This window comes from Balaenoptera acutorostrata, chromosome 19, assembly GCF_949987535.1.
Source record: "Balaenoptera acutorostrata chromosome 19, mBalAcu1.1, whole genome shotgun sequence".
Taxonomy (NCBI): Eukaryota; Metazoa; Chordata; class Mammalia; order Artiodactyla; family Balaenopteridae; genus Balaenoptera; species Balaenoptera acutorostrata.
This window is the reverse complement of record NC_080082.1, coordinates 18,538,540-18,566,028: the sequence shown is the minus strand read 5'-3', so window position 1 is coordinate 18,566,028 and position 27,489 is coordinate 18,538,540. Positions and strand designations below refer to the sequence as shown.

At 42.2% G+C, this 27,489-nt stretch overlaps 1 protein-coding gene and 1 pseudogene across 1 annotated transcript in view; both read left to right on the top strand.

The window, feature by feature from the left end:
• Nucleotides 1-303: 303 nt before the first annotated feature.
• Nucleotides 304-27,489, top strand: part of CDH3 (cadherin 3) — a 100,644-nt gene continuing 73,458 nt past the window's right edge. Inside the window, exons 1-2 of the mRNA XM_057534001.1 lie at nucleotides 304-356; nucleotides 2,166-2,219. Of these exons, the coding sequence (XP_057389984.1) occupies nucleotides 2,217-2,219 (3 nt within the window). The 5' untranslated portion in view covers nucleotides 304-356; nucleotides 2,166-2,216. The remainder of the gene's footprint in view (nucleotides 357-2,165; nucleotides 2,220-27,489) is intronic.
• Nucleotides 19,698-26,214, top strand: LOC103018399 (NADH dehydrogenase [ubiquinone] 1 alpha subcomplex subunit 12-like; annotated as a pseudogene).

The following is a 27,489-nucleotide window of genomic DNA, read 5'->3' as shown; positions in this document are numbered from 1 at the left end:
TTGTCTCACGTGAATGTGAATTTAATTTTTTAATTAAAAAGGATCTACTATAAATCACTTCTGTTTCTTCCTGTGGTAGCCAGTAAGAAACTCCTGGTATTCATATCTTTGAGCAGTCCCCTCTTGCATTGCATAGAGGTGACCCTACTCAACAAATAGGATATTGCAAGGATAACAGTGTGCAAATTCCAAGGCTAGGGGATGAAAGACATCACAGTATCCTCTTTCTGTCTCATTGATCACCCACTCTAGGGGAAGCCAGCTACCATGCTGTGAGGACACTCAAGCAGCCCTATGGAGTGGTCTAAGAGGAGCTGAGGCCTCCTGCCAACAGTTATTACTAACTTACCAGCCATGTACGTGAGCCATTTTGAATGATTCTCCCGCCCCAGTCAAACCTTCAGACGACTGCAGCCCCAGCAACATCTTAACTGCAACCTCATGAGAGATCCCAAGCCAGAGCCAGTTAGTCAAGCCATTCCCAAGTTCCTGACCCACAGGAGCCTTGTGAGATAATAATGTTTATCTAACTTTCATGTGTCACAACATACTCTTTTTTCCCCCACCATTTAAAAATGTAAAAATTCTCAGCTTGAGCCGAGCTGTACAAAAACAGGTGATGTGTCACATTTGGCTCACAGGCCTTTGTTGACTCACAGTCTGCTTCGCTGTTTTGAATTGTTGCATAATTGTTCCATAATGTGCCGTCACCATATTTTGCATATTTACTCCCAGTGAGGGGCATTCAGTTTATCTCCTACTCCCAGCTACCACAGACAACAGCTGCCGTGAACATCCTCGGCCTTGTGGGAAGGGCCCTGGGATATTTGTCCAGGAGTGGAATTGCTGGGTTTCAGGGTCTTACTTAGTCTACACTCAGCAGTGCCACATGAGAGTCCCATTTCCCCACACCCTACCAACACTTGATGTTATCCAACTTCCTAATGTTTACTAGTCCGTGACTTGGTTTCTCCTCTTTGTTTGGCTTGCATTTCCCTGATAACTAATGAGTTTGAACATCTCTTTGCTTAGTAGCACACCTTAAGGTTTCCTCTCTAAGTTGCCTATTCATGTTTTCACCCATTTTTCTATTAGATGTTTCTGACTTTTTCTTATTGGGAAGACTTCCCCTTCCTGGGCCTCAGTTTCCCCATGTGCACCACAGTTACCTACAGGGCTTTCCTGAAGTGCCATCCTTGTTTCTGAAATCCCTACAGCCTATTTCAAATAATGAGAATGTGGCGTGGGGTTGAATTTTTACATATATTATCTCATTTAAGAAACCAAGGGTTTATTTGGGAATTATAACTGAGACTTCTGGGTTCAGAGAGGTTGATGACCAGTCCAGGCCCACCCAGAGGAGTCATGGGGTTGAGCAGATGCCTAAACTGAGTTCCATTAGGAAGAGTTGGGACTGCAAATCAAAATATGGCAGCAAACAACACTTCTCTTGGGTCAAGTTGGAAATGATGTTTCTAAATGATAAGAGGAAACAAGGCATTGGAGAGCATGGGGCCTTCTTTTCCAAGCTGGTGAAAGTGAAACTATTCATAACTTTTCTTAGGGGCAGTTTGATGATTATGTGCCAAAAGCCTGAAATGCCTGCACATCCTTTGACTCAACGAATTCCCTAGGAATTTGTCCTGAAGCAGTAATTGGTCAAAGATGAGGAACGTGTTTGGTGGTGGGGAAACAAAAATCACACCTAAGTATCCCACTTCAGGAGATGGAATACTACATATGCATATGCTATCTTAAGAAAGATGCTCTAGGGAATTCCCTGGCAGTCCAGTCTTTAGGCCTCTGTGCTTTCTCTGCCTAGGGCCTGGGTTTGATCCCTGGTGGGGAAACTAAGATCCCACAAGCCATGCACAGCGAGGCCAAAAAAAAAAAAAAAGATGTTCTATAGAAGGATTTCTAATGCTAGGGAAAGATATTAATAATTCAGTTAAGGTGAGGGGAGGGGAGGAATCCATTATAAAATGATGGATACGGAATGATCTCATTTTTCTAGGGAAAAAATATATATGAAGGAAATCACTGGGAAAATACAATGATGTATTGAGTGCTTGCTATGGGCCATACACTGTTTTTAGTGCTTTTTATAGCCTCGTTTAATTGTCACACAACTCTGAGTAGGTGCTGTTATTATTCCCATATTACAGGTGAAGAAACTGAGGTCAGAGAGGTGAAATGAGCTGCCAGAGGTCACGCAGATGGTGAGTGATGAAGCCAGGATTTGAAGCCAGGTGCTGGCTCCAGAGTCACCCAAAATAGTCCCCATGGTCACCTCCATGTTTACATCTGAGGAGTGAGACCAAGATGATCCTTATTCCCTTTATCTGTATTTCCTGATTTTTCTACAATTAATATTTTAATATTTTTAAAAGCCCTCTTGTAGTGGTTGGTGCCTTTGAAACTATGAAAGAGGAGAGAGTTTTGGGGCGGAGGTGTTGTGTAGAGAAAAATCAGGAACGGGATGGGGCTTGGCTCACCTCAAACCCTACCCAAGCCCCAAACCCTCTCTCTTTTCATTCTCAAAAATATCAAGGAAGTCAAAGGTCTGATATCTGCTGTGTGACCTTGGACTGGTTCCTCACCCTTTTGGAGCCCTTTTCCAAATACGTCACATGGATTGAATTTCTGGAGAAGCCTCCCTGTCCTCCTCCCCACCCCCAGCCCTCCCAGCACCCTGAGTGAGATGTAAGGAGGAACAGCCTTGCCCAGTGGTTCTGAGAAGGAAAGGAGAGAAAGGGACAGGGAAGAGCACGGGGCCGGGGGCGGGGGTCAGGTAGGGGGGGTGCAGAGAGGAGGAAGCTGATGCCAGAGGTGCAGCAGGGAGGGACAGGTCTAGGGAGGGGTCCCCTCCTGTCATCTCCTCTCCTCTCCCCTGGGGCTTTGAGGAGTGACTTACCCAGTCTCTGAATGTAACTCTGGGAAAGTCTGTGCTGCAGTGAGCACTGGACAGGGAGTCCAAAGACCTGGGTTCTGCTCACACCTCCCCACTGGTTACCTGTGTCCTAGTCAGTCCCATTTCTGAGCCTTGGCTTTCTCAGCCATTGAAGAGGCAAATGCCTGGCTGGTTGTGACAGCATGAGGAAAGGTGCTTTGTGAGAGGCTAAGCAACTGTGTGCTATGTCAGGGGTCAACAAACTACGGCATTACTTCTGTGGTTCCTTTTTAACAGCTTTATTGAGATATAATTCAAATACCACACAGTTCACGCATTGAAAATGTACACTTCAGCAGATTTTAGTATATTCACAGAGTTGTGCAAGCATCACCATGATCGATTTTTCGTCATGCCCCAAAGAACCCTTTAGTTATCACCCTCCCCCGCCCCAGTCCCCTCAGCCTCAGGCAACAACTGCTCTGCTTTCTGTTTCCAGAGACATTTCATATCCATGAAATCATACATATGCCATCTTTGTCTGGCTTCCTTCACTTAGCATGTTTTCAAGGCTCATCCGTATTGTAGCATATATCAAACTATTCCTTTTTATGGCTGATCAATATTTCATTGTATGGTTATACCACATTTTGTTTATCCATTCATCAGTTGATGGACATTTGTGTATTTCTTCTACTTTTTGGCTGTTATGAATAGCTATAAACTTTGATGTACACATGTTCTGTGGATTTATGTTTTCATTTATTTTGGGTATATACTTAGCAGAATTGCTAACTTAAATAGTAATTATGTTTAACATTTTGAGGCAACACCTGTTTTTTTTTTCGTTTTTTTATTTATTTATTTTTGGTTGCGTTCAGTCTTTGTTGCTGAACACGGGCTTTCTCTAGTTGCGTCGAGCAGGGGCTACTCTTCGTTGCGGTGCTCGGGCTTCTCATTGTGGTGGCTTCTCTTGTTGCGGAGCATGGGCTCTAGGCACGTGGGCTTTAGTAGTTGTGGCGCACGGGCTCAGTAGTTGTGGCTCGCGGACTCTAGAGCGCAGGCTCAGTAGTTGTAGCTCGCGGGCTTAGTTGCTCCGCGGCATGTGGGATTTTCCCACACCAGGGCTTGAATCTGTGTCCCCTACATTGGCAAGTGGATTCTTAACCACTGCGCCACCAGGTAAGTCCCAACACCTGTTTTTATATAGTCCAGGAGTTAAGAATGGTTTTTATGTTCTTAAATGGTAGGGAAAAAATCAAAAGAAGAATAATAGTTTATAACGTGAAAATTATACAGAAGTCAAATTTCAGTGTCCACAAAGAAAGTTTCACTGGACAGCTGCTTTCATTCATTTATGTATTGTCTATGGTGCTTTTGCATTACAGTGGCAGAGATGAGGAGGCCCATTTGGCCTTCAAGCCTAAAGTATTTACTGTCTGGTCTTTTATAGAAAATGTTTGTCGACCCCTGAACTGTGTGTTGGTATTATTAATTATTGTTTGGTGGAGGCAGCTTGGGTATGCTGCCTTGATTGGAACAGGACTCAGGTTGCCAGGTCCTGGCCTATGAGCATAAAGGGATGAGAGCTCCTATCTAGCCCCATTTTCTGGATTGAGAAACTGAGTCCTGCAGGAGGGCTCAGGCTCATGCAAGCTGAGGGGGAAGTGAGGGCCTAGCTTTCTTTTACTCCTTGGCAGCCTCTTCACCTTCAGCTAAGAACACCCAGTTGTGAATAATTCATGGCTAATGTTTGCAGATCACTCCATCTTGTCAGAGCACTTTGATCATCATTAATTAGTCAGAATCTGGCTCTGGTTGTTGCCTAATAAAACAAAAACATAAGTGGCTTTGATGTCTCCATTCCTAAAACCGAAGGTTCCATCTCCATAGCCAGGCTTTGTACCCGCAGATTCTTTCTCTCTGCCCATCACCTCATCACCTCTCAAAGACCTACTGTTTTGGCCCGAAAGTCAGGTTTCCTGAAGGAAGGAGGGCAGTTCCAGGGTTGGAGCCCAGTCCTCAGAGCAGAGAAGTCACGTCCCCTCTCTGCCCCTCAGTGTCTTTGTCGGGAAGATACGAGTAATGATGCCTATCTCTGGGGTTGTTTGTATTCATAAAAGTGTTCTGAAAGGAACCCTCATACACTGCTGGTGGGAAGGTAAAATGGCACAGCCATTGAGGGACCCTCCCAGTTCCTCAAATGACTAAATGTAGAGTTACCATATGGCCCAGCAATACCATTGCTATGTATATACCCCAGAGAAATGAAAACGAGTCCACGCAAAATCTTGTACACAAATGTTCATAGCAACATTATTCAAAATAGCCAAAGAGCAGAAACAACCCAAATGTCCATCAGCTGATGGATGGACAAATAAAATGTGGTACATCTTTACAATGGAATACTATTTGGCCATAAAAAGTAAAGAAGTATTGATACACGCTGCAACATGGATGAAAACATTACACTAAGTGAGAGAAACCAGACACAAAAGGCCACATATTGTATGATTGCATTTATGCAAAATGTCCGGAATAGGCAAATCCATAGTCAGAAAGAGATGAGTGGTTGCCAGGGGCTGTGAAGGATATGGAGAGTGACTGTAAATGGACACAAGGTTTCTTTGTAGGGTGATGGAAATGTCCTAAAGTTGAACATGGTGATGGTTACACAACTCTGTGAATATATTAAAAAACATTGAATTGCAGACTTAAAATGGATGAATTTTATGGTACGTAAATTATACCCCAATAACACTGTTTTTTAAAAGTGCTCTGAAAACTGTAAAGTGATGAGTATGGTGTTACTCTCATGCATAACAGATGACCTGTCATAATGGATGGAGCTGAGTATTCTGACCTGTCAGTTTAGGGTAGTTCCTAAGAGTTTTGAAATTGGAGACACCTGGATATCTTCCTGTACATTATCTCAGGCAAGTCATTTAACTCTGAGGCCATCTGTAGAATTGGGACAGTAATCTCTGTCTCTTAGGATTGTTGTGACAATTAAGTGAATACTGTAGGAACATGCTGAGCTTGGTACTTGACACCTAGTAGATGCCTAGTGAATGAGGATGACTATTTCCACATTGAGTTACCTGACTCCTCCCAGCCATCCCAGGGAGTGAGTCCGTGCTCTTCCACTTTCCTCAGAATCTACTGTTTCCAAATCTTGCCTGATCATAAGAATTACCAGGAGCATCTATTAAAAATACAGATTCCAAGGCCCCACTTCAGAGCCATTGATAAGAATCTGTATTTTTAAAAACTCTCCAGATGAGTCCTATAATCAGGCAAATTTGGGAATAAGGCTGGTCCAACCTGGAAACATTTTGCTTCTTATTTATACCCTTCCACAAACCCTTATTTTCCGTCGTTTGCTGTTTCACCCTGACTCGCTTTTCTTTGCCAAAGATCCCTCTATTTAAGAGCTCATGCTCTTGACTTCAATAATAACGCCAGCCTTAGAGTTTATAATTTCCTCATACTTTAATTCAGGGCAAAGATTGATAACATTAACAATAACAGCAATAGTGAACCTACATGTGTTTGGCGCTCTGCAGGGGTTTCCCAGGCACCTTTGTGTCCTCACAGCAGCCTCGTGAGTGGATTTAAAGAAGTTAAATAACTTCTCTCTTTTAGGAGAGAAAGTGGCAGAGTCAAAATTGAATATATTTATATAAAGCACAAAATTAGGCAAAACTAATCTCTGTTTTAAAAGTCAAGATAATGATTACCCTTGGGTGGGGGGTTAGGGACTGATGGAGGTCAAAAAGATTCTTCGGGGGCAGGTCATGTTTTGTCCCTTATTCTGGGTGTTGGTAGCACGTGTGTTCATTGTCACTTAGGATCTGCTCACTTTTCTGTATTTGTGTTATACTTCAATGAAAAGTTTAAAAACATAGCAGTACTATATGATCCTAACTTTAAAAATATGTATGTATACATTTGCACAGAAAAAAGAATAGAAGGAAACTAAATCGAGGGACATTTTATAAAATAATTGGCCTAGATCATAAAAAATGTCAAGGTCAAGAAAGACAAAGAAAAAGCAAAAGGATATATACTGTGTAGCACAGGGAATTAAACCCATTATCTTGAAATAACCTATAATGGAGTGTAATCTGCAAAAATATTGAATCACTGTGTTGTACACCTGAAACTAACACAATATTATAAATCAAATACACTTCATTTAAAAAAAGAAAGAACGACAAAGACTGAGACACTATTCCAGTTTAAAGGAGGCTAAAGTGATAGGACAGCTACATGCAGTGCAGGATCCTGGTTTAGATCCTGGACTGGGAAAAAAATTACACACACACACACACACACACACACACACACACACACACACGGCTGATTGATAAATTTAAATATGGACCACAGATAATAGTATTGTTACAATGTTAAATATCCTGAGTTTGCTCTTTGTACTGTGGTTATGGATGGGCATGCCTTTGTTTTTAGGAAATACACACTGAAGCATTTAGGGGTTAAAGACCATAATGTCTCCAATTTAATGTCAGATTGTTCAGAAAAATGCATACACACATATAAATAATTATATGAAGAGAGAAAATGAGAAAGCAAATGGTAAACAACTGGTTGATATAGGTAAGGAGTTTCTGAGAGCGTCTTGTGCTAGTCTTTCAACCCTTGTATAAGTTTGAAGTTACACTTGTCCCTTGGTATCCACAATGGATTGGTTCCAGTACCCCCCGCAGATACCAAAATCCACAGATGCTCCAGTCCCTCGTATAAGATGGCTCACTATTTGCATATAATGTACTCACATCCTCCTATATACTTTAAATCATTTCTAGATTACTTATAATGCCTAATACAATGTAAATGCCATGTAAGTAGTTGCTGGGCACGTAGCAAATTCAAGTTTTGCTTTTGGAACTTTCTGGACTTTTTTTTCAAATATTCTCAATCCGTGGTTGGTTGAATCCTTGGATGGGGAACCCATGGATATGGAGGGCTGACTATATATCAAAATTACAAATTACAAAAAAAGATGGGAAGGGGAAGACAGCCACATAAACTTTCACTCTTCTGGGATTAGTACTAAAAATAAAATAGTACTAATTTTTCAAATAGCCTTTAAAAAAGTAATAAAATAGTGGTACAGTTTCCAGGAAGTGAGAGAAAATGGAAGGAAATACACCAAGTGTCAGCTGTGCCCAGGTGGTGCTGTGCCCTGCTGGTGACATGCAAGACTTAAGGCACTAGGTAGCTTGGATTTGAATCCAGACTCTGCTGTTTACCAGATGTGAAAGCCTGGGTGATTTACTTAAATTCTCTGTGCTCCTGTTTCCACCCCTCCCCTATGCAGCGGGGCTAGCAGTTCCTGCTCATGGGGTTATCACATGAGTCATGGGAGTATGAAGCATTTGTGAGAGTGTGGGCACACACTGAGGCTCATGTAAATATCAGCTATAATATCTGGTTGGTGGGATTATAAGTAGAAAAGTCTATGTATTTTCCTTTGGTTTTGTTTTGTTTTTATTGACATTAACATTATATTACTTTCAGGTATACAACATAATGATTTGTTATTTGTATATATTGTTAAATGGTCACCACAATAAGTGTAGTTCATATTCATCACCACACATAGTTACACATTTTTTTCCTGTGATGAGAAGTTTTAAGATCTACTCTTAGCAATGTTCAAATATGCAGTACAGGATTATTAACTATAGTCATCATGCTGTATATTACATCCCATGACTTATTTATCTTATCACTGGAAGTTTGTTCCTTTTGACCCCCTTCGCCCATTTCACCCACCCCCACCTCTGGCAATCATCAGTCTGTTCTCTGTATCTATGAGTTTGGGTTTTTTGTTTTGTTTTGTTTTTAGATTTCACATATAAGTGAGAACACATATTATTTGTCTTTCTATGTCTGACTTATTTCACGTAGCATAATGCCCTCAATCTGTGTATTTTTTAAACTGTGTCAACACACAGTAATTTTGTAATCAGAGCAACAACAAAACATCAATCTGATGGCTCAGCTTTTCCCTCTTGGACCTCTCTCTATCTCTCCTCTCCCCCGACATCCTCCCCCTCAGCCCCCTCCCCTCTGCCCACCAGATTGCATTCCTCACTTCTTTTCCCAAAGAACTATAATTAAGGTTTTACTCTGTAATTGCCATTTCATGGTTCCCAATCTGAAATCATGCTCCCGCTTGGCCTGGTTTCCATCTCCTTCTCAGCCTTGGGAAGCAGAGGCAGGATTCAGCAGAGCCCAGGATGTGCCTTGTGCTCTAAGAATGACTGAGCTCTAGTTGTTGAATTCACTCTATGAGTGAATATTCAACAACTGCGTGTGCTCAGCCCCTTCCCTACATTACCTTGTTCGATCTTCCCAACAACCCTATGAGGAAACTGAAGCTTGGGGAGGTGGAATAAATCATCCAAAGGCCTCACAGATAGTTGGTGGAGCTGGCATTTGAATCCACTTTGACCTGGCCTCAAAACTGGCAGATGATACTCCTACTTCCTCAACTGACAAGTATATTCTGAACTCTCCACACCAGGCATCAATGCTCTAGTGGTAGTTTTATATCAGAACTGGCCATGCTCATCCCTCCCTCTATCCTTACCCTTTGTAATGTGACTTTGCAGCTCCTCCATCTAAAAGGTGGAGTCTGGGACTTCCCTGGTGGCACAGTGGTTAAGAATCCACCTGCCAGTGCGGGGGACACGGGTTCGAGCCCTGGTCAGGGAAGATCCCACGTGTTGTGGAGCGACTAAGCCCGTGCACCACAACTACTGACCCTGTGCTCTAGAGTCTGCGAGCCACAACTACTGAGCCCACGTGCCACAACTACTGAAGCCCGCGCGCCTAGAGCCCGTGCTCCACAACAAGAGAAGCCACCGCAATGCAAAGCCCGCGCACCACAATGAAGAGTAGCCCCTGCTTGCTGCAACTAGAGAAAGCCCGCAACTAGAGAAAGCCCGCACACAGCAATGAAGACCCAACGCAGCCCCAAAAAATAAATAAAATAAATTCAAAACAATAAAAAAAAATAAAACGTGGAGTCTATTTCCCCAGGCCTTGAATCTGGACCAGCCTTGCTTTGGCCAGTAGAATGCAGCAGAAGTGATGATGGACCACACCTAGGCCCCGAGAAGCCTTGTATGCTTCTGTTCTTTCTCTTGGCACACTGCCTCGTTCATGAAAACAAGCCCAGGCTAGATTGCTGGAACATCATGGCCCAGTCACGCCTGCTGCCCAGCCAAAAGCCAGCCAACTGCCAGACGTGAATTGAGACCATCCTAGACCTGCCAGCCACCCGCTGACCTGCTTGCTAACTGACTATAGATACATCAATGAGCCCAGGTGAGATTAGCCAAGCCTGCTCACAGCAGCAGAACCACCCAGCTGGCCCACAGACTCATGAGCAATTGTTTCAAGCCACTGAGTTTCAGGATGGTTTATTACACAGTAATAGCTAACTAATACAGCCCTTTAAAGAGGAGACAAAGTGGGAGGCTGTTGAGATGACTCCAGTGTTCTAGAGGAAAGAATTCTTACTTAGCAAACATCTATGTAATGTTTACTGTGTGCTAAGTATTTTAATTTAACCCACACAACAACTTTATCTCCTACAGATGAGGAGACTGAAGCAGAGTGGTAAATAATTTGCTCAGAATCTCATAAATAGTAAGTGGCAGGCATTCCACCAATTGGCAGGCATTCCACCAATTAGCAGGTCAAGATGTGGGAAGCAGGAAGTGGAGTCCAGAAAGCTACCTTGTGAGCCCTCTGGGGGCAGAAGATGGGCATTCAGAAACCTGATGATGGAGGTACTTCCCCACTGAGCTCAGTCAGAGAGTGGTACTCTGGGGAAATGGGTTGCTTAAAGAGAATAATAATAATAATTCAATTTATAAATATTGGTTCTTTTCTTAAACCTTATTTATATTTATTAAGTAAATAAGAATCAGGAGCAAACCAAAAGGTACAGAGTTAGATGCTGTGTTAGTTAGCATTCTCCAGAGAAACAGAACCAATAGGATGTGAATATATAGAGAAAGAGATTCATCTGAAGGAATTGGCTCACTCAATTGCAGAGGATTGGTGAATCCAAAAATCTGATGGGGGAGACCAGTTAGGTGAGGACTCAGGAAAGAGTTGTAGTTCGAATCCAAAGGCAGCCTGCTGACAAACCAGCAAGAACCAGTGTTGCAGATGAAGTCCAAAGGCAGTCTGCTGGCAGAATTCCCTCCTGCTCAGGGGAGGTCAACCATTTGTTCTCTTCAGGCCTTCAACTGATTGGATGAGGCCCACCCTCATTATGGAGGACAATCTGCTTTACGCAAAGTCCACCAATTTAAATGTAAATCTCATCCAAAAACACCGTCACAGAAACATCAAGAACAATGTTTGGCCAGATGCCTAGGCACTGTGGCCCAGCCAAGATGACACATAGCATTAACCATCACAAACGCCAAGAGAGGTGGTTAATGCCACTGAAGAGCAGAGTCAGAGCTGGCAGAGAATTGACCTCTGGACTAGCCACATGGAGGTTGTTGGTGACCAGAGTGGATTCACTGTAGTGGATAAGTCAAGATTAGCTGGTGGGGGTTGAAGAAAGAAGGAGAGAGGAGGGACAGAAGTGTGGGCAGAAGCTCTCTTGTGGAGGGAAAGCATGGCATGAGGCAGTAGCTTGAGGAAAAAGTGAGGGTTGTAGGTGGGCTGCCTAGTTTGCTTTTTCTAATGGAGATGCTAGAGCAGTGTATTTTTCAGATTGTAGGTTTTGATCCTTCACTGGGTCAATTCAGTGAGTGATAACCAGCACTTAAAAAAAAAAAAAAAGAAGAACAGAAAAGAAGCAATAGAACCCATCATACGTAATAAGAGTAAGCATTTTTTCATGAAACTTTTGTGTCCTGACTTCTAACACCATAGATTAGTTTTGTCTGTACTCAACTATATGTGACTGGAATCACAATGCTATGTACTCTTCTGTGTCTGGATTCTTTCACTCAACATTATGTCCATGAGATTCATCCATGTTGTTCCTTGTCGTTGCAGCCCATTCATTCCCATTACTGTGCAGTGTTCGGGGTGAATGTATCAATTGATTTATCTATTCTGCTGTTGATGCCCTTGAAGAGTTTGCAGTCTTGGCAATGGTGCAATAAACAAAAGCAATAATGGACAGCAGGTGCTTTTTCAGTGTTGTTATCTGAGTCACCAGGCCCTACCCACCTGGGGGTAAAGAGTCGCCATGATACGTGCAGGACACAGAATAGGGATGATTTGGATGAGAGGAGTTGAGGACATGACCAGAAAGGTAGATGCTTTCCCAAGTTCTCATAGCTCCTTGGGATTACCTTTATCCTACCGTTACCGTGCATTACAGAAAATATCTGTTCATTGTCTGCCTCCCCACTAGGTGGTGGAGGAGACTAAGTCTTAGTCACGGCCAAATCCCCATCCCTGTGCCAAGCCTGAGACTGGCACACAGTGGGCACTGGGGAAATGCTTGTTGAACAGGACTAGGTTTGGGTCAGTCCCAAACCGTCATTGCTAGGCTAAAGAGTTTGGACTCAGTACTCAAAGGCAGTGGGACCCATTGAAGGTTTTTGAGCATGAGGAAGTTATAATCTATAGAGTGTTTTAGAAAAATTAATCTGAGCAGCAGCAGCGGGGAGGAGGGTGTTTTGGAGAGAGGGAAACTTCAGGTGGGGCAGGGGAGGGGGGCTGGTTATAGAAAGGACAGTTAAGAAGCTCTTGCAGAAATGAATAATGACCTGAATTAGGGTCATGGAGGAGGGAACAGAAAAGAACAACTTGGGCCACATTTCTCTTTTCAAAATATGGAATATGATCTCATTTTTATAAAACCATACATTATTTGTATGTCTTATAATATATGCAAAGAATATTATAAATCACTAGGCTTGACACTAGTCAGCCAAAGAGGCTTCTAGGGAAGTGGTGTTGTGTGTGTGTGTGTGTGTGTGTGTGTGTGTGTGTCTGTGTGTGTTTTAATAAAACCATGAATTATTTTCCATCCTTACTAAAAACCCTGTGAAGTAGGATGTTGTTAGCTCCACTTTATAGATGGAGAAACTGAAGGTCAGAGTTTGAATCACTTGCTCAAGGTCACACAACCAGTATTCTTCCCACTCCAGCAGGCCTTCCCCAGAGACACTCTGAAGGAATAATTAAGGCGCCTTCATGATTAATTGGATGGGGGAGGGGACGAGGGTACAAAGAGAAGAAGGGATTAAAAATGCCTAGGACACTTTGAGCCTGACCAAGTGAAAAATAATCAGCAAGTCAGGAGGGAGTGCCAGGTTACTGTGGGAAGGTTTAAGCCAAAGGAATGAATACATAATGATGGAATTTGGTGCATCAGATCAGGGCTTAGAGGAAAGTCCATAAGTGCACTCCTTGTTAGCTGGCCTTGCCACTGAGCACCTGAAGCCCCGTAGCAAGTGGACATTTTAAAGAGAAAAAAATTTCAACCTCACACTTCTAGGCAAATGGTGTAGTCCTCTGAGTGCTTGGGTCCTTCTGCATCAGCAGCTTGTACTTTCTGTGGCTCTATGTGGCCCGACTGATTGACCAGGCTTAAAAGGCCTGCTGATGAATTTGAAATCTCAGACTTCCAGCCTCTATAGGTCATCAGCAAAGACCAAAAGGCCTGGCATGAACGTGAGGTTATTATTCACCTAAGAAGTCGTTATAAACCACAAGAATGCAAGTCCAGCAGGAGGGAATGGCTGCCCAGCTCCCTAGGCACACCGTGTCCTCATGCATCCATCCAGCATGATTCATAGTTAAATCTGCAGCAGGCAGGAGGCAAAATAGAATTTCATGTAAACCTGTGTGGGAGAAGCACTTTGAATACAATTTAATTTTAAAGTTCTAGAGCTCCAGAACTTGAAATGCTTGTGACATTTCAAGTTGAGGTTGTTTCTCCCTACCCTTCACTGGGACCATCTCCAGGGAGGGAGATGACACAAAGGGAAAAAAGTTGTTGGGTCACTAAGTGTATTAGTCAGGGTTCTCTAGAGAAACAGAACCAATAGGATAGGTATAGGTGTATAGAATGAGACTTACAATGAGAGATTGGCTCACATGATTATGGAGGCCAAGAAGTCCCACGATCTGCTGTCTGCAAGCTGGAGGCTCAGGAAAGCCAGAGATGTAGTTCCAGTCCAAACCCAAAGGCCTGAGAAGGGGAGGAGTGGGGAGGGGCAATGGTATAATTCTTAGTCCAAGTCCAAAGGCCAAGAACCAGGAATTCAGGTATTCAGGGGCAGCAGAAGATGGATGTCCCAGCTCAAGCAGAAAGCAAATTCACTCTTTCTCTGCTTTTTTGTTCTATTTAGGCCCTCAATGGATTTGATAATATCCACCAGCATTGGTGAAGGCAATCTTTTTTACTCAGTCTACTGATTCAAATGCTAATCTCTTTCAGAAACACCTAGAAGTAATGTTTTACCAGCTATCTGGGCATCCCTTAGCCCAGTCATGTTGACGCAAAATTAACCATCACACTAGGTAAGGTGTAGTTTTGGAAAACTGGCACTGAAGATGCCGTATGTTCAGGTCCCATGTATGTTTCCAGTTAAATATATCATGAAAAAAAAAAAAGCCAGCATATGGGCAAAGGATCTAAAGAATTCACAGAAGGAAATTCAAATTGTATGTAACTATATTACAGGTTCACCATGTTGCACAACTGCAGGGGGCAGCACTCCCACTGAATTCTATTCACAGAGATGCACGTTGTAATGGTCTGTAAGAGAGGATGCTCATCAGCCTCTCCAAAAATAAGAGAAATGCTAATTAAAACGATAAGGTAATGTTTTTCATTTATTGAATTGGCATAGCTCAAAGAGTTGCTAAGATCCTATGTTGGTGGGAGTGTAATTTGGTACCACCTCTATGGAGGGTGTAGTGAATACTATGGATTGGCTCTCTCAACCTGGGTCATTTCACCCTCTTCTAGTTGGTGATGTAGGAAAGCTGACTCCTACAGTTCCCAGACTCCCCTGCCCTTAGGGTTCCATCTGCCATGAATGAGAATTCCTGTTGCTCCACATCCTGTCAGCATTTGGTGTTATCAGCATTCTGGATTTTGGCCATTCTAATAGGTGTGTAGTGGTATTTCATTGTTGTTTTAACTTGCATTTCCCTCATGACGTGATGTGGAGCATCTTTTCATATGCTTATTTTCTGTCTGTATATCTTCTCACATCTTTTGCACATTTCTTAATTGGGTTATTTGTTCTCTTGTTGTTGAATTTTAAGAGTTCTTTGTATATTTTGGATAACAGTCCTTTGTCAGATAAGTCTTTTGCAATACAGTCTGTGACTTGTCTTTTCATTTTCTTGAAGGCGTCTTTCACAGAGCAGAAGTTTTTAATTTTAATGAAGTCCAGCTAATCAGTTCTTTCTTTCATGGATCATGCTTTTGGTATTGTATCTAAAAAGTCATTGCCAAAACCAGGGTCATCTAGATTTTCTCATATGTTATCTTCTACTAGTTTATAGTTTTGCATTTTACCTTAAGGTCTGTGATCCATTTTGAGTTACATTTTGTGCAGAGTGTAAGGTCTGTGTCTATATTCTTTTTTTTTTTTTTTATGTGGATGTTCAGTTGTTCTAGCATCATTTGTTGAAAAGACTGTTGCTTTCTCCATTGTATTGCTTTTGCTTTTTTGTCAAAGGTTGGTTGACTATATTTATGTGGGTGTATTTCTGGGCTGTCTATTCTATTCTGTTGATCTATTTGTCTATGCTTTTGCTAATACCACACTGTCTTGATTACTGTAGGTTAATGTTAAGTCTTCAAGCTGGGTAGTGTCAGTCCTCCAACTTTGTTCTTCTCCTTCAATATGGTGTTGGCCATTCTGGGTCTTTCGCGTCTACATATAAACTTTAGAGTCAGTTTATTAGTATTCACAAAATAACTTGCTGGGACTTTGATTAGGGTTGCATTGAATCTATAGATCAAGTTGGGAAGAACTGACACCTTGACAATATTGAGTCTTCCTATCCATGAACATGGAATTTCTCTCCATTTATTTACTTCTTTGATTTCTTTCATCAGAATTTTGTAGCTTTCCTCTTTTAGACCTTGTACGTATTTTGTTAGATTCATACCTAAGTATTTCACTTTGGAGGGTGCTAATGTAAATGGTATTGTGTTTTTAATTTCAAATTCCACTTGTTCATTGCTGATATATAGGAAAGTGATTGACTTAAAAAAAAATAATAACCTTGTACCCTGCAACCTTGCTATAATCACGTATTATTTCCAGAATTTTTTTTCCTTGATTCTGTCTGATTTTCTACATAGATGATAATGTCAGCTGTAAACAAAGACAGTTTTATTTCTTCCTTCCCAATCTGTATCCTTTTTATTTCCTTTTTTTGGTCTTATTGCATTATTTAGGACTTCCAGTATGATGTTGAAAAGCAGTGGTAAGAGGGGACATTTACCTTGTTCCTGATCTTAGTGGGAAAACCTCAAGTTTCTTACCGTGAAGCATGATGTTAACTTCAGATGATTTGTAGATATTACTTATTCAGTTTAAAAAGTTCCTCACTATTCCTAGTTTACAGAGAATTTTTCTCATGAATGGGTGTTGAATTTTGTCAAATGCTTTTTCTGCATCTATTGATATTATCATATGATTTTTCTTCTTTAACCTGTTGATGTGATAGATTACATTAATTACTTTTCGAATGTTGAACCAGCCTTGTATACCTGGGATAAATCCCAATTGGTCATGATGTATAATTTTTATACATTATTGGATTCAATCTGCTAATGTTTTGTTGAGGATTTTTGCGTCTGTGTTCATAAGAGATGTTGTTCTGTACTTTTCTTGTAATGTCTTTGGTTTTGGTATTAGATTAACGCTGGTCTCATAGAATGAGTTAGGAAGTAGTCTCTCTGCTTCTATCTTCTGAAAGAGATTATAGTGAATTGGTATTTTTTCCTTAAATGTCTGATAGAATTCACTGGTGAATACATCTGGGTCTGATGCTTTCTGTTTTGAAAGGTTATTAATCATTTACTCAATTTCTTTAATTGATATGGTCCTATTCAGATTGCTCACTTCTTCTTGTGTGAGTTTTGACAGATTGTATCTTTCAGGGAATTGTTCCATTTCATCTAGGTTATCATATTTGTGGGCACAGAGTTGGTTCATAGTATTCCTTGATTATTTTTAATGTCCCAGGGATCTGTAGTGATGTCCCCTCTTTCATTTCTAATATTAGAAATTTGTATCCTCTCTTTTTTTTCTTAGTCTAGCTAAAAGTTTATTGATTTTACTGATCTTTTCAAAGAACCAACTTTTAGTTTTGTTGACTTTCTTTATTGATTTCCAGTTTTCAATTTCATTGATTTCTGCCCTAATTTTTATTATTTCTTTTCCTCTGCTGATTTTGGATTTAACTTTCTCTTAGGGACTTCCCTGGTGGTCCAGTGGTTAAGACCCTGCGCTTCCACTGCAGGGGGCACGGGTTCGATCCCTGGTCGGGGAACTAAGAGCTCGCATGCCGTGTGGCACAGCAAAAAAAAACCAAAACAGTAATTTTCTCTTATTTTTCTGGTTTCCTATGGTAAAAGCTTAGATGATTGAATTTAAATCTTTTTTTCTAACATATGATTCAGTGCTATAAGTTTCCCTTTAAGCCGAATTTTGCTGCATCCCACAAATTTTGATGAGTTGTGTTTTCATTTTCATTTAGTTCAAAATGTTTTAAAATTTATCTTGAATTTTGACCTGTGTGTTATTGAGAAGTGTGTTGTTTTATCTCCAAGTACTTGGGGATTTTCCAGCTGTCTCTCTATTATTGATTTCTTGTTAAATTCCATGGAGTCTGAAAGCAGACATTGTGTGATTTCTATCCTTTTAATTTTAGTAAGATGTGTTTTATGGCCCAGAATGTGGTTTGTCTTGGTGAATGTTTCATATGAGCTTGAGAAGAATATATATTCTGCTGTTGTTGGATGAAGTAGTCTATAGATATATATCATATTGATGGTGATTGTTGGTGTTGCTGAGTTTAACTATGTCCTTACTGATTTTCTGCCTGCTGGACCTACTTCTGATAGAGGAATGTTGAAGTCTCCAGCTATAATAGTAGATTCATCTATTTCTCTTTACATTTCTATCAGTTTTTGCCTCACATATTTTGATGCTCTGTTGTTAGGATCTATATGGTAAGGATTGTTATATCTTCTTGGAGAATTGATCCCTTTATCATTATGCAATGCCCCTCTTTATCTCTGATAACTTTCCTTGCTCTGAAGTCCAAAATCAGTATAGCTACCCCTGCTTTCTTTTGATTAGTGTTAGTATGGTATATCTTTCTCCATCCATTTACTTTTTTTTAAATTAATTAATTTTTATTTTTGGCTGCGTTGTGTCTTCGTTGCTGCGCACAGGCTTTCTCTAGTTGCAGCGAGCTGGGGCTACTCTTCATTGCGGTGCTCGGGCTTCTCATTGCGGTGGCTTCTTGTTGCAGAGCACGGGCTCTAGGTGCGCAGGCTTCAGTAGTTGTGGCATGCGGGCTCAGTAGTTGTGGCTCGTGAGCTCTAGAGCGCAGGCTCAGTAGTTGTGGCGCACGGGCTTAGTTGCCCCACGGCATGTGGGATCTTCCCAGACCAGGGATCGAAACCGTGTCCCCTGCATTGGCAGACGGATTCCTAACCACTGTGCCACCAGGGAAGTCCCTCAAACTATGTTTTTGCCTTTTAGTTTGAGACTTTATATATATATGGACATGATGTATTGGGTAGAAGGAACTCCTGTAAATAGGCTATGAGGTGGTAGGGTGTGGGGTTTGGAGAAGCATTCTGTCCCTAGTCCCATGATTAGGTCTTAGTCTTTTCATGAGCCAGTACATCTGGACTGTGAACTTCAAGTGCTTCTCAGTTGTTCCCCCCTTAGTTGGGGACATGACGGCTGGGGTGGACTGGAGTTGGGCATTTCCCTTCTCCCACGTGGAAAGCTGGAACTGGCTGGAGTTGTATATTTATTTTTTAATCATAATACTTTCTAAAAATAAAATAACCCTCAACACCCCTCCCCCCCACCCCAAATTTGGAGAGTCCTTTCCTCTTTTCTTATTTTCCTCTCTCTCTCACTGTCTCCTCCATGAGAATCAGCTCAGGGGCTTTGGCAGGATTGTGGTTGGACTGACCTCAATTTCTCTCTCCAGAAGTTTCTGTGAAATGAGAGGAAAAGGCCTCAGCAAATCCCCCAGCACTGGTTTGTGAGAGGAGAGCGTATTAGTCAGGCTTTCTCAGGCATCAAGGCAGAATCCTGCATGCCCAGATGACTGTGTGGGAGCAGTGAGGGTTTATTGCCGGGATGGATGGGGAGGTGTGGAAGAGCCAGAAACTGCTCCCCAGGCCAGGGTATCCCGCAGGCAGTGTGGAGCACTGAGCTCCACCGCGGCATCACCGGGGACATCTGGGCGCAGCTGCCCTGCCTTCTTCTCTGGTGTCTGTGCTTCCTCAGGGAGCAGTGAGGCTGCTCCTCTTCTCCTCAGTCACATCAGTTCTGAGAGGATCTCAACCCACTGCCTGAGCTGCCGTGTTGTCTCATGACCCCACCATGACCACTCAGGCCATGACTGACTGAACCGGGAATGGACAGCAGATCCAGGGGGACACCAGCTGGGTCAAGCCAATCACATTCCCTGTCCTGGGAATTTAGGACCTGGAGATAAAGTCATTTAGATCACAACGTAACATGCATGAGAGGAAAGGCTGTGGAGTGTCGGAGCTTCGGAGGCCATGGCGGGTGAGGTGAGGGAGAGGGAAGGGGTGGCCAGAGGAGAGGCAGACATGAGAGAGCCTGGTAGCCCTGGGGGCACAACTTTGGTTCTTGACCTTCTGGTTCTGGTTCCTTATAGCCAGCCTTGTCATCTTCTCTCATTGGACTCCCTGGAGTAAACCTCTCTTTATTTGAGCTGACTTTGACTCTGATTTCATCAGACTGTACCATCCTCTTCCCCTCCTTATGGCAGACATCTACAGACACTGGGTCACTCCTCTTTCCGTGAAGGTTTTTAACTTCTGGATCACTGTCCTTCTGTCCAACACCAAGAATAATAATTTTTTAATCATTCCAGTATTAACAATGAAGATGACCCTTGAAAACATCATGCTAAGTGAAAAAAGCCAGTCACAGAGGACCGCATATTATAAAATTCCAGTGATATAAAATGTCCAGAGACAAATCCATAGATACTGTAAGTAGAGTAGTGGCTGCCTAGGGCTGGGGAATGTGGGAAGATAGGAATTGATGGTAAAGTGGTATGGGTTTCTTTGGGGAGTAGTAAAAATGTTTGAAAATTGATTTAGTGATGGATTGGCCCAACTCTGTAAATATGCTAAAAACCATTGAATTGTACACTTTCAATGGATGAATTATATGATATGTGAAGTATATCTCAGTAAAGCTGTTTTTAAAAACTGCTCAGTTCCCTGATCTTTTTTCCCCCAATAAACTTTTCCTCTACCTCACCTCAGCCACTCACTCCCATGGCCATAGCCTTGACCTTATCATTCCAATAGTTTCAGCCCCTCCATAGTCTCAATTTCAAGCATCCTGCTTACTAATTGCCACCTCCAACTCCAGCCCGCTCTTCTACTATTTCAACTCCAGCAATTCTTTGACCCTTTTGGAACCTGCCATCCATTTATCCCACCACCTTTCCATTGTCTCTTACCCTTATCATTTCTCACTTCCCTCTTTGTGTGGCTTAAATTCCATGGTCCAGCATTACTGTCATTCTTTTATGTACATCCTCAACTTCTTTGCCCCTCTGCTGTATTCACTTGGAAAAAAAAATTGTTAAATCCAACTCTTCGACCCTGCACCTGCACCCACGCAGCTGAATAGGGCTGAGGAAAACTCAAAAACTTCTTATTTCAAATGCCTGACCATTAACTTCAGATGGACCCCCCCCGGGTTTGCTTGGCAATCTTCCTGTATTTCTTAGGCCATTCACCGTCCCACTCTCCTAGAAGGTTATTTCACACCTTTTTCCTCTCTCGTCTTCTTTTTTTTTTAATATAAATTTATTTATTTTATTTGTTTTGGCTGCATTGGGTCTTTGTTGCTACATGCGGGCTTTCTCTAGTTGCGGCGAGCGGGGGCTACTCTTCGTTGCGGTGTGCGGGCTTCTCGTTGCGGTGGCTTCTCATTGCGGAGCACGGGCTCTATGCGCATGGGCTTCAGTAGTTGTGGCACGCGGGCTCAGTAGTTGTGGCTCGTGGGCTCTAGAGCGCAGGCTCAGCAGTTGTGGCGCGTGGGCTTAGTTGCTCCGTGACATGTGGGATCTTACCAGACCAGGGCTCGAACCCGTGTCTCCTGCATTGGCAGGCGGATTCTTAACCACTGTGCCACCAGGGAAGCCCCTTTCCTTTCTCTTCTAATTTACAACACTTCCTCTGCCCCCTGTGTTCACTTTCAGCTGATGATTTCATTAGAAGAGAACTTCCACAAGCTCCCACACCCTCACGCACCTACTTTCCAGCATCTATTGCCCCTGTGCCCTGCCTTCATTCCTGTAACAATGACTGTTCTGTCTGTGCTCCTTTTTGAAGGCCAACCCCTTACTTAACGCTAGATCCCAGACCTTCTTTCCCTCTCAGGCCGTTGTGTTCATAATCCTTCCCCTAACTTGCTCCTGCATCATCAGTCTGCTCCACCCACTGAATTTTCCCAGAAACCTTCAGTCTTGCTGTAATGTGTCAGTGTTAAAAAAAATTAAAACCTATCTTGGGGGTGGATAGATAGATAGATGGACATATATGTGATAAAGCAAGTATAGGAAAATGTTAGCAGAAGAATCCAGGTGGTGGGTCTATGTGTTCAATGTATAAAATTCTTTCAACTTTTTGGTGTGTTTGAAATTTTTCATTAATAAAATGTTGGGAAAAAATTCCTATCTTGACCCTACATCTCCCTCTTGCTTTTATCTCATTTCTCTGCTCCCTTCCCCAGCAGAACTCCTGAAAAGCTTGTCTGAACATGTGTCCCATCTTTTCTTTTACGAACTGCAATCAAGCTTTTGCCCCAGCAGTTCACCAGAATGTCTCTTATAAAGCTCACCAGTGATTTCCACTGTAGGAAATGGAGTGGTCGTTTATCAGTCCTAATCTTGCTCAGTCTATCAGCTGCAGAATTTGACTCCATTAAGTTACTCCTTGCTCCTTACAAAACTTTCTTTCCTTAATTCCAGAATGCCACTCTCTCCTCCATTTTCTCTTATCTCCTTAGTTGACTTTGTTGGTCTCTCATCTGTCCAGCCTCTTAAGGTTGAAATGCATCAGGACTTAGTTCTTAAAACATTTTCTCTATCTACAATCCCTCTCTTGTTTATCTCCTGCAGTTTCATGGATCCAATTACTATAGGATTATTCCCAAATTTATACTATCCCTAGACTGAACCCATCTCCTCTATTCCAGACTCATTTATCCAACTGCCTACTCGACATCTCCACCCAGATGTCTAAGAGGTATCTCAGACTTAATGTGCCCACAAACTAATTCCTCATTGTAGTAGTTGTTATAATAATAGTCCCAGTGAATCACACCTCCCTTGTGTCCGTGCCTGTTTGCAGTGTGAGCATTAATTTCTTCACACACACTCCCCACCCCTGAACCTGGGCTGGCCTTGTATCTTGGCTTTGATCAGTAGAAAGTGATGGAGTATGAATTCCAGAACCTAAGCCATAAGGGGCTCTGCAGCTTTTACTCTCCCATTCTGGAACACTGAGGCCACCATGGCAAAGACGTCCAGGCTAGCCTCACTAAAAATGAGAGCCCCTGTGGAGAGCCGAGTGAGGCACCCCGGCCAGCAGCTGGTCCTGGCTTCAGCCATGTAGAGGAGGCCGCCTTGGACCTTCCAGCCCCAAACGGGCTATCAGATAACTCAACCACTTGACTGATCCCAGGCAAGATCACCAGTAGAACTGCCAGATTGCCAACCCATGTAGTCAAGAGAAATCATAAATTGTTGTTAAACTACTAAGTTTGCGCTTTTTTTTTTTCTGCAATAGATAACTGAAACACCGCTCTTGCCACTATACCTTCTCCTTCACAGCCTTCATCTCTGTAAATGTCACCTCCATTCTTCCAATTGCTCACACCAGAAAACTTGGAGTTCCTTGATTCCTCCCTTTTTCTCATCTAATCCTTCAGCAAATTATATATCATTACCTTCAAAATGTATCCAGACGCCTATACTTCCCACCTCCATGGCTACCACACTGCGGCAAACTGCATCATCTCTTGCCTGGATTACTGCAGGGGCCTCCACCTTGGTCTCTCTGCTTCCATCCTGGCTCCCCTCCACTGTGTTCTCCAGCCAGCAGTGAGCGATCCTTTTAGAGTTTAAGTCAAATCCCATCACTCCTTTGCTCAAAGGACTCCAGGGACTTCACATTTCACTCAGAGTAAAAGTTAAAATCTTTACTGTGGCCTCAAGACCCCACATGATTTGGCCCTCTTCTCTCTCCCCCTTGTTCACCCTGTTTCAGCCACCGTAGCCTCTTTTCTGTCCCTTAAATAAACTAATTGGCTTCCTATCTCAAGCCCTTTGCACTTACTCTCCCTTCTGTGTAAATGGTCTTCCCCAGAGACTCACATAACTCACTTCACGTGTCTGCTCAGATGTCACTTTATTGAAGAAGCCTTCCCTGGTCATATAGAGCCCACTACTCCATCCCCACCCAAACCCCAAGCTCCATCAATTTCTAGCTCTCTTACCCTGTTTTGGACTCCTCCACAGCAGTCAACACCACCTGACATATTACATTTTTCTTTGTTTGTTTTTTATCTGTTTTCCCCCATTAGAATATAAACTCCATGGGGACAGGGACTTCATCTGGTTATTCACTCCAGGATCTCCGGTGCCTATTACCTATCAAAAAGAACGTATTTGATATAGTTTTGCTGAATGAATGAAAGCAGAAGTGTATTGTATTAGTTTTCTATTGCTGCTGTAACAAACTACTACAAACTTGGTGACTTAGAACAAATTTATTATCTTATAGTTCAGGAGATCAGAAGTCCAAAAAAAACATGTCTCGCCTGGCTAAAATCAAGGTGTTGGCAGGACTGCATTCTTGCCAACGAAGCTGTCAGGGAGAACTCGTCTCCTTACTTTGTCCAGCTTCTAGAGGCTGCCCACATTCTTTGCATGATGACTCCCTTCCATCCTCAAAGCCAGCAATGATTGATTGAGTCTTCCTCACAGGGCATCATTCTGATGGCTTCCATCATCACATCTCCTTCTCCATCTCGGGCCCTCCCTCTTTCATGAATAAAGACCGTTGTGATTACATTGGGCTGACCCAGATAATCTAGGATAATCTTACCTTCTTAATATCCTTAATTTAATCACATCTGCAAAGTCCCTTTTGCCTTGAAAAGTAACATAGTGACAGGTTCCAGGGATTAGGATGTAAACATCTTTGGAGGGGTGATTATCTTGCCTACCACAGGTATTTACCAAGAAACTAATGAAGCTTCAATTCAAGCCCACTAACACAAGCCCCTCCTAAGACCCAGGAAAGGGCCCTAGTGATCTGTTCACATGGTCATATGTTTTTTTGAAAATTTACAAAAGTAAGATATTTTAACTGTAATTGGTTAAGTTTTCTGTTTCTTTCCACTCTGACTTCCCTTCTGTTGTACTGTTGCTCCTGTTGGGTGGCATTGGCATAGACCTGGGCATCTGGGGGATATAGTCACTAAGAGGAAGTTGAGTTGGGTTTAGTGAGATATGTTTATGTGGTTTGTAGTAACTTCCATGTATAGTTAAGTTAGTGTTAGCCTTCCTGGTACAGTAGTGGTTTCCAGAAATACTACAGCTGCCCAATGTTGTAATGTAAGGTTGCAAGGCCAGAGGTCCTATTGCGATATGAGCAGATCCTATGGCATCTGGAAGTATGTGGTGGTAGAGAAAACAAGATTTCAAATGTGGAGAAGCAGAAGCTAGTCTGTGGGAAATTCTTCCATTCATCAGACGTATAAAATGGTAAGCAGACAATTTTAGTTCTCATCATTGTGTAGCCAAAGCAGAAGTGCTTTCCTGTCAAGAATATACTGAGTAACGCAATATGTAGTAGATCATTTGGAAAGATGTTCACAGTCATTCTTCCCGTCACTGCACAAATGCCTTTTGCAGTGTGACATTGTTGCTCTTTCCCTCAAGATGTGGAGTCTGTCCCTGTCTCTTGGCTGGGGCTGGCCTTGTGACTTGCTCTGACTAATAGAATGTGGCAGAAATGATGTGGGAGTTTCAAGCCTAGACCTCAAGAGGCCTTGCAGCTTCTGCTGTCAGCCTTTACTGTATAAAGAAGCTCTCCCATTGCTGTATAAAGAAGCCCAAACCAGCTTTCCTGAGGATAAGAGGCCTCATGGAGAGAAGAACCCAACCAAGAGCCAACACCAACCACCAGACATATGAGTGAGGCCATCTCAGTCCATCCAGCCTCAGTCCAGCCACAAGATGACTATGGCTGCATGACTGATCCCTAGCAGAAGAACCATCCACCTGATCCTGGTCTATATTGCTGACCCACAGAAACATAAGTGAATAATAAAATACTTGTTGTTTTAAGAACTGGATTTTGGGGCAGTTTGTTACACAATAATAATTAACTGATGCACAGCATATACATACAAATACACCATACATTTCTCTTTTTTATGAGGATCTGGTGAAATAAAATTTATCAGAGTTTCTGTGTTTAAATCTCTTGCTGTTTGACATACTAGACAGACATTGATGAAAATAACCTAAAACTTATAACATGCATATGAGGACATCAGTGTTCAACTGGTTAATGAGTATCATCAATTCAAAGATTAGTCACTAAGCGTGGGCTGCAGCAGGTCAGTGGCCAGGGCAGCCTCCATGGCTATCTACAGATTTTCTTCAGGACAAATGATGTGAGGGTTGGTACGTTAGTGGGGGAAGACAGAAATGGAAATAAATACTATGAAGACAGCAAGAAGTGTTTTGGCTGTCACCAGTGGGTTATATATGCTACTGAAATGAATGGCAAAAACACATTCTGGGATGTGGATGGAAGCATGGTGCCCCCTGAATGGTATCGTTGACTTCACTGTATGAGTGATGATCCTCCAACAACAAAACCACCTATTGCTTGTACATTCATTTGGACAAACCATAAATTCAACATGAGTGGCACTCCACAACAATACATACCGTATTCCACCGCTAGAAAGAAGATTCAGGAGTGGGTCCCACTTTCAATACCTTACAAGTAAAGACAATGAAAAACAATTTAAACATGTAAAATATGGGGCTTTTTGTGTAATTGCACCGTTACTGCTTTCTGTTAACTTGATTAAAATTGTTTGATTGAAAAAAAAAAAAAAAGATTAGTCACTGCACAAGAAAATGCAAAGTGCCCTGAAATTATTCAGCTTACATATGAAAGAAATCTGATAGGCATTTTCCCAAATTTGACAATCTAAAATTTTACTCATTTAAAAAAATTAATTAATTAATTAATTAATTTTTGGCTGTGTTGGGTCTTCGTTGCTGTGCGTGGGTCTTCTCTAGTTGCGGTGAGCAGGGGCTACTCTTTCATTGCGGTGTGCAGGCGTCTCATTGCGGTGGCTTGTCTTGTTGCGGAGCACAGGCTCTAGGCGCGTGGGCTTCAGTAGTTGTGGCACGCGAGCTCAGTAGTTGTGGCTCGCGGGCTCTAGAGCACAGGCTCAGTAGCTGTGGCGCATGGGCTTAGTTGCTCCACAGCATGTGGGATCTTCCCGGACCAGGGCTTGAACCCCTGTCCCCTGCATTGGCAGGCGGATTCTTAACCACTGCGCCACCAGGGAAGCTCTAAAATTTTACTCATTTTTTAATTATAAAAATACATTAAAATTTTTTAATATATGTAAAAGAATAAAACTTCACTCATCAAAAATGAGAAAGAAACTCAACAGGGAGTATTATAAAATCATTGTCATATGAAGAGATGACTGAAGAGTTTGCAGCCAAAAAATGCATGAAAAAAGGTATCAGAGAAAGGTGTCGACACCATCAATTAATAAAAATAATATTTTCTGAATGTTTGTGATGTTTGTGGTATTTACCACTTTTTTAAAATTTGTGGTTTGTAGTGATTTATTTTCTTATTCTAAATAAATACTAATTTAGGTATCTAATTTTTTTACTTGAAGTTTTGTGAGGTTTTTTTTTCCCTTAAGGGGACCTCCCCAGTTGTACCTTGTTCAGCTCCCTGAAACGTGGATCTGCCTGTGAATGAATGAATGAGCCCAAGTTCTAGTCCACAGAAATTTATGCAGAAAGAACCCCAGGGCCTCTTCCTCAGAAGGAGGCTCTGGATGTGATAGTCTTAGTCACTCTTGTGTACCTGGCATGTCCACAGGAGAGGCAGATGATAAACACAAATGTGAGGCTTTTCGAATGTCAATGTTAACCCAAAGTGCAGCTTGAAAGGACCTTTCGGACACTACCTCCATGTAAGAGATTAGTTGGCCTGAGATTTTGGGGCAGGGAGCAAAGAACCAGAGTGT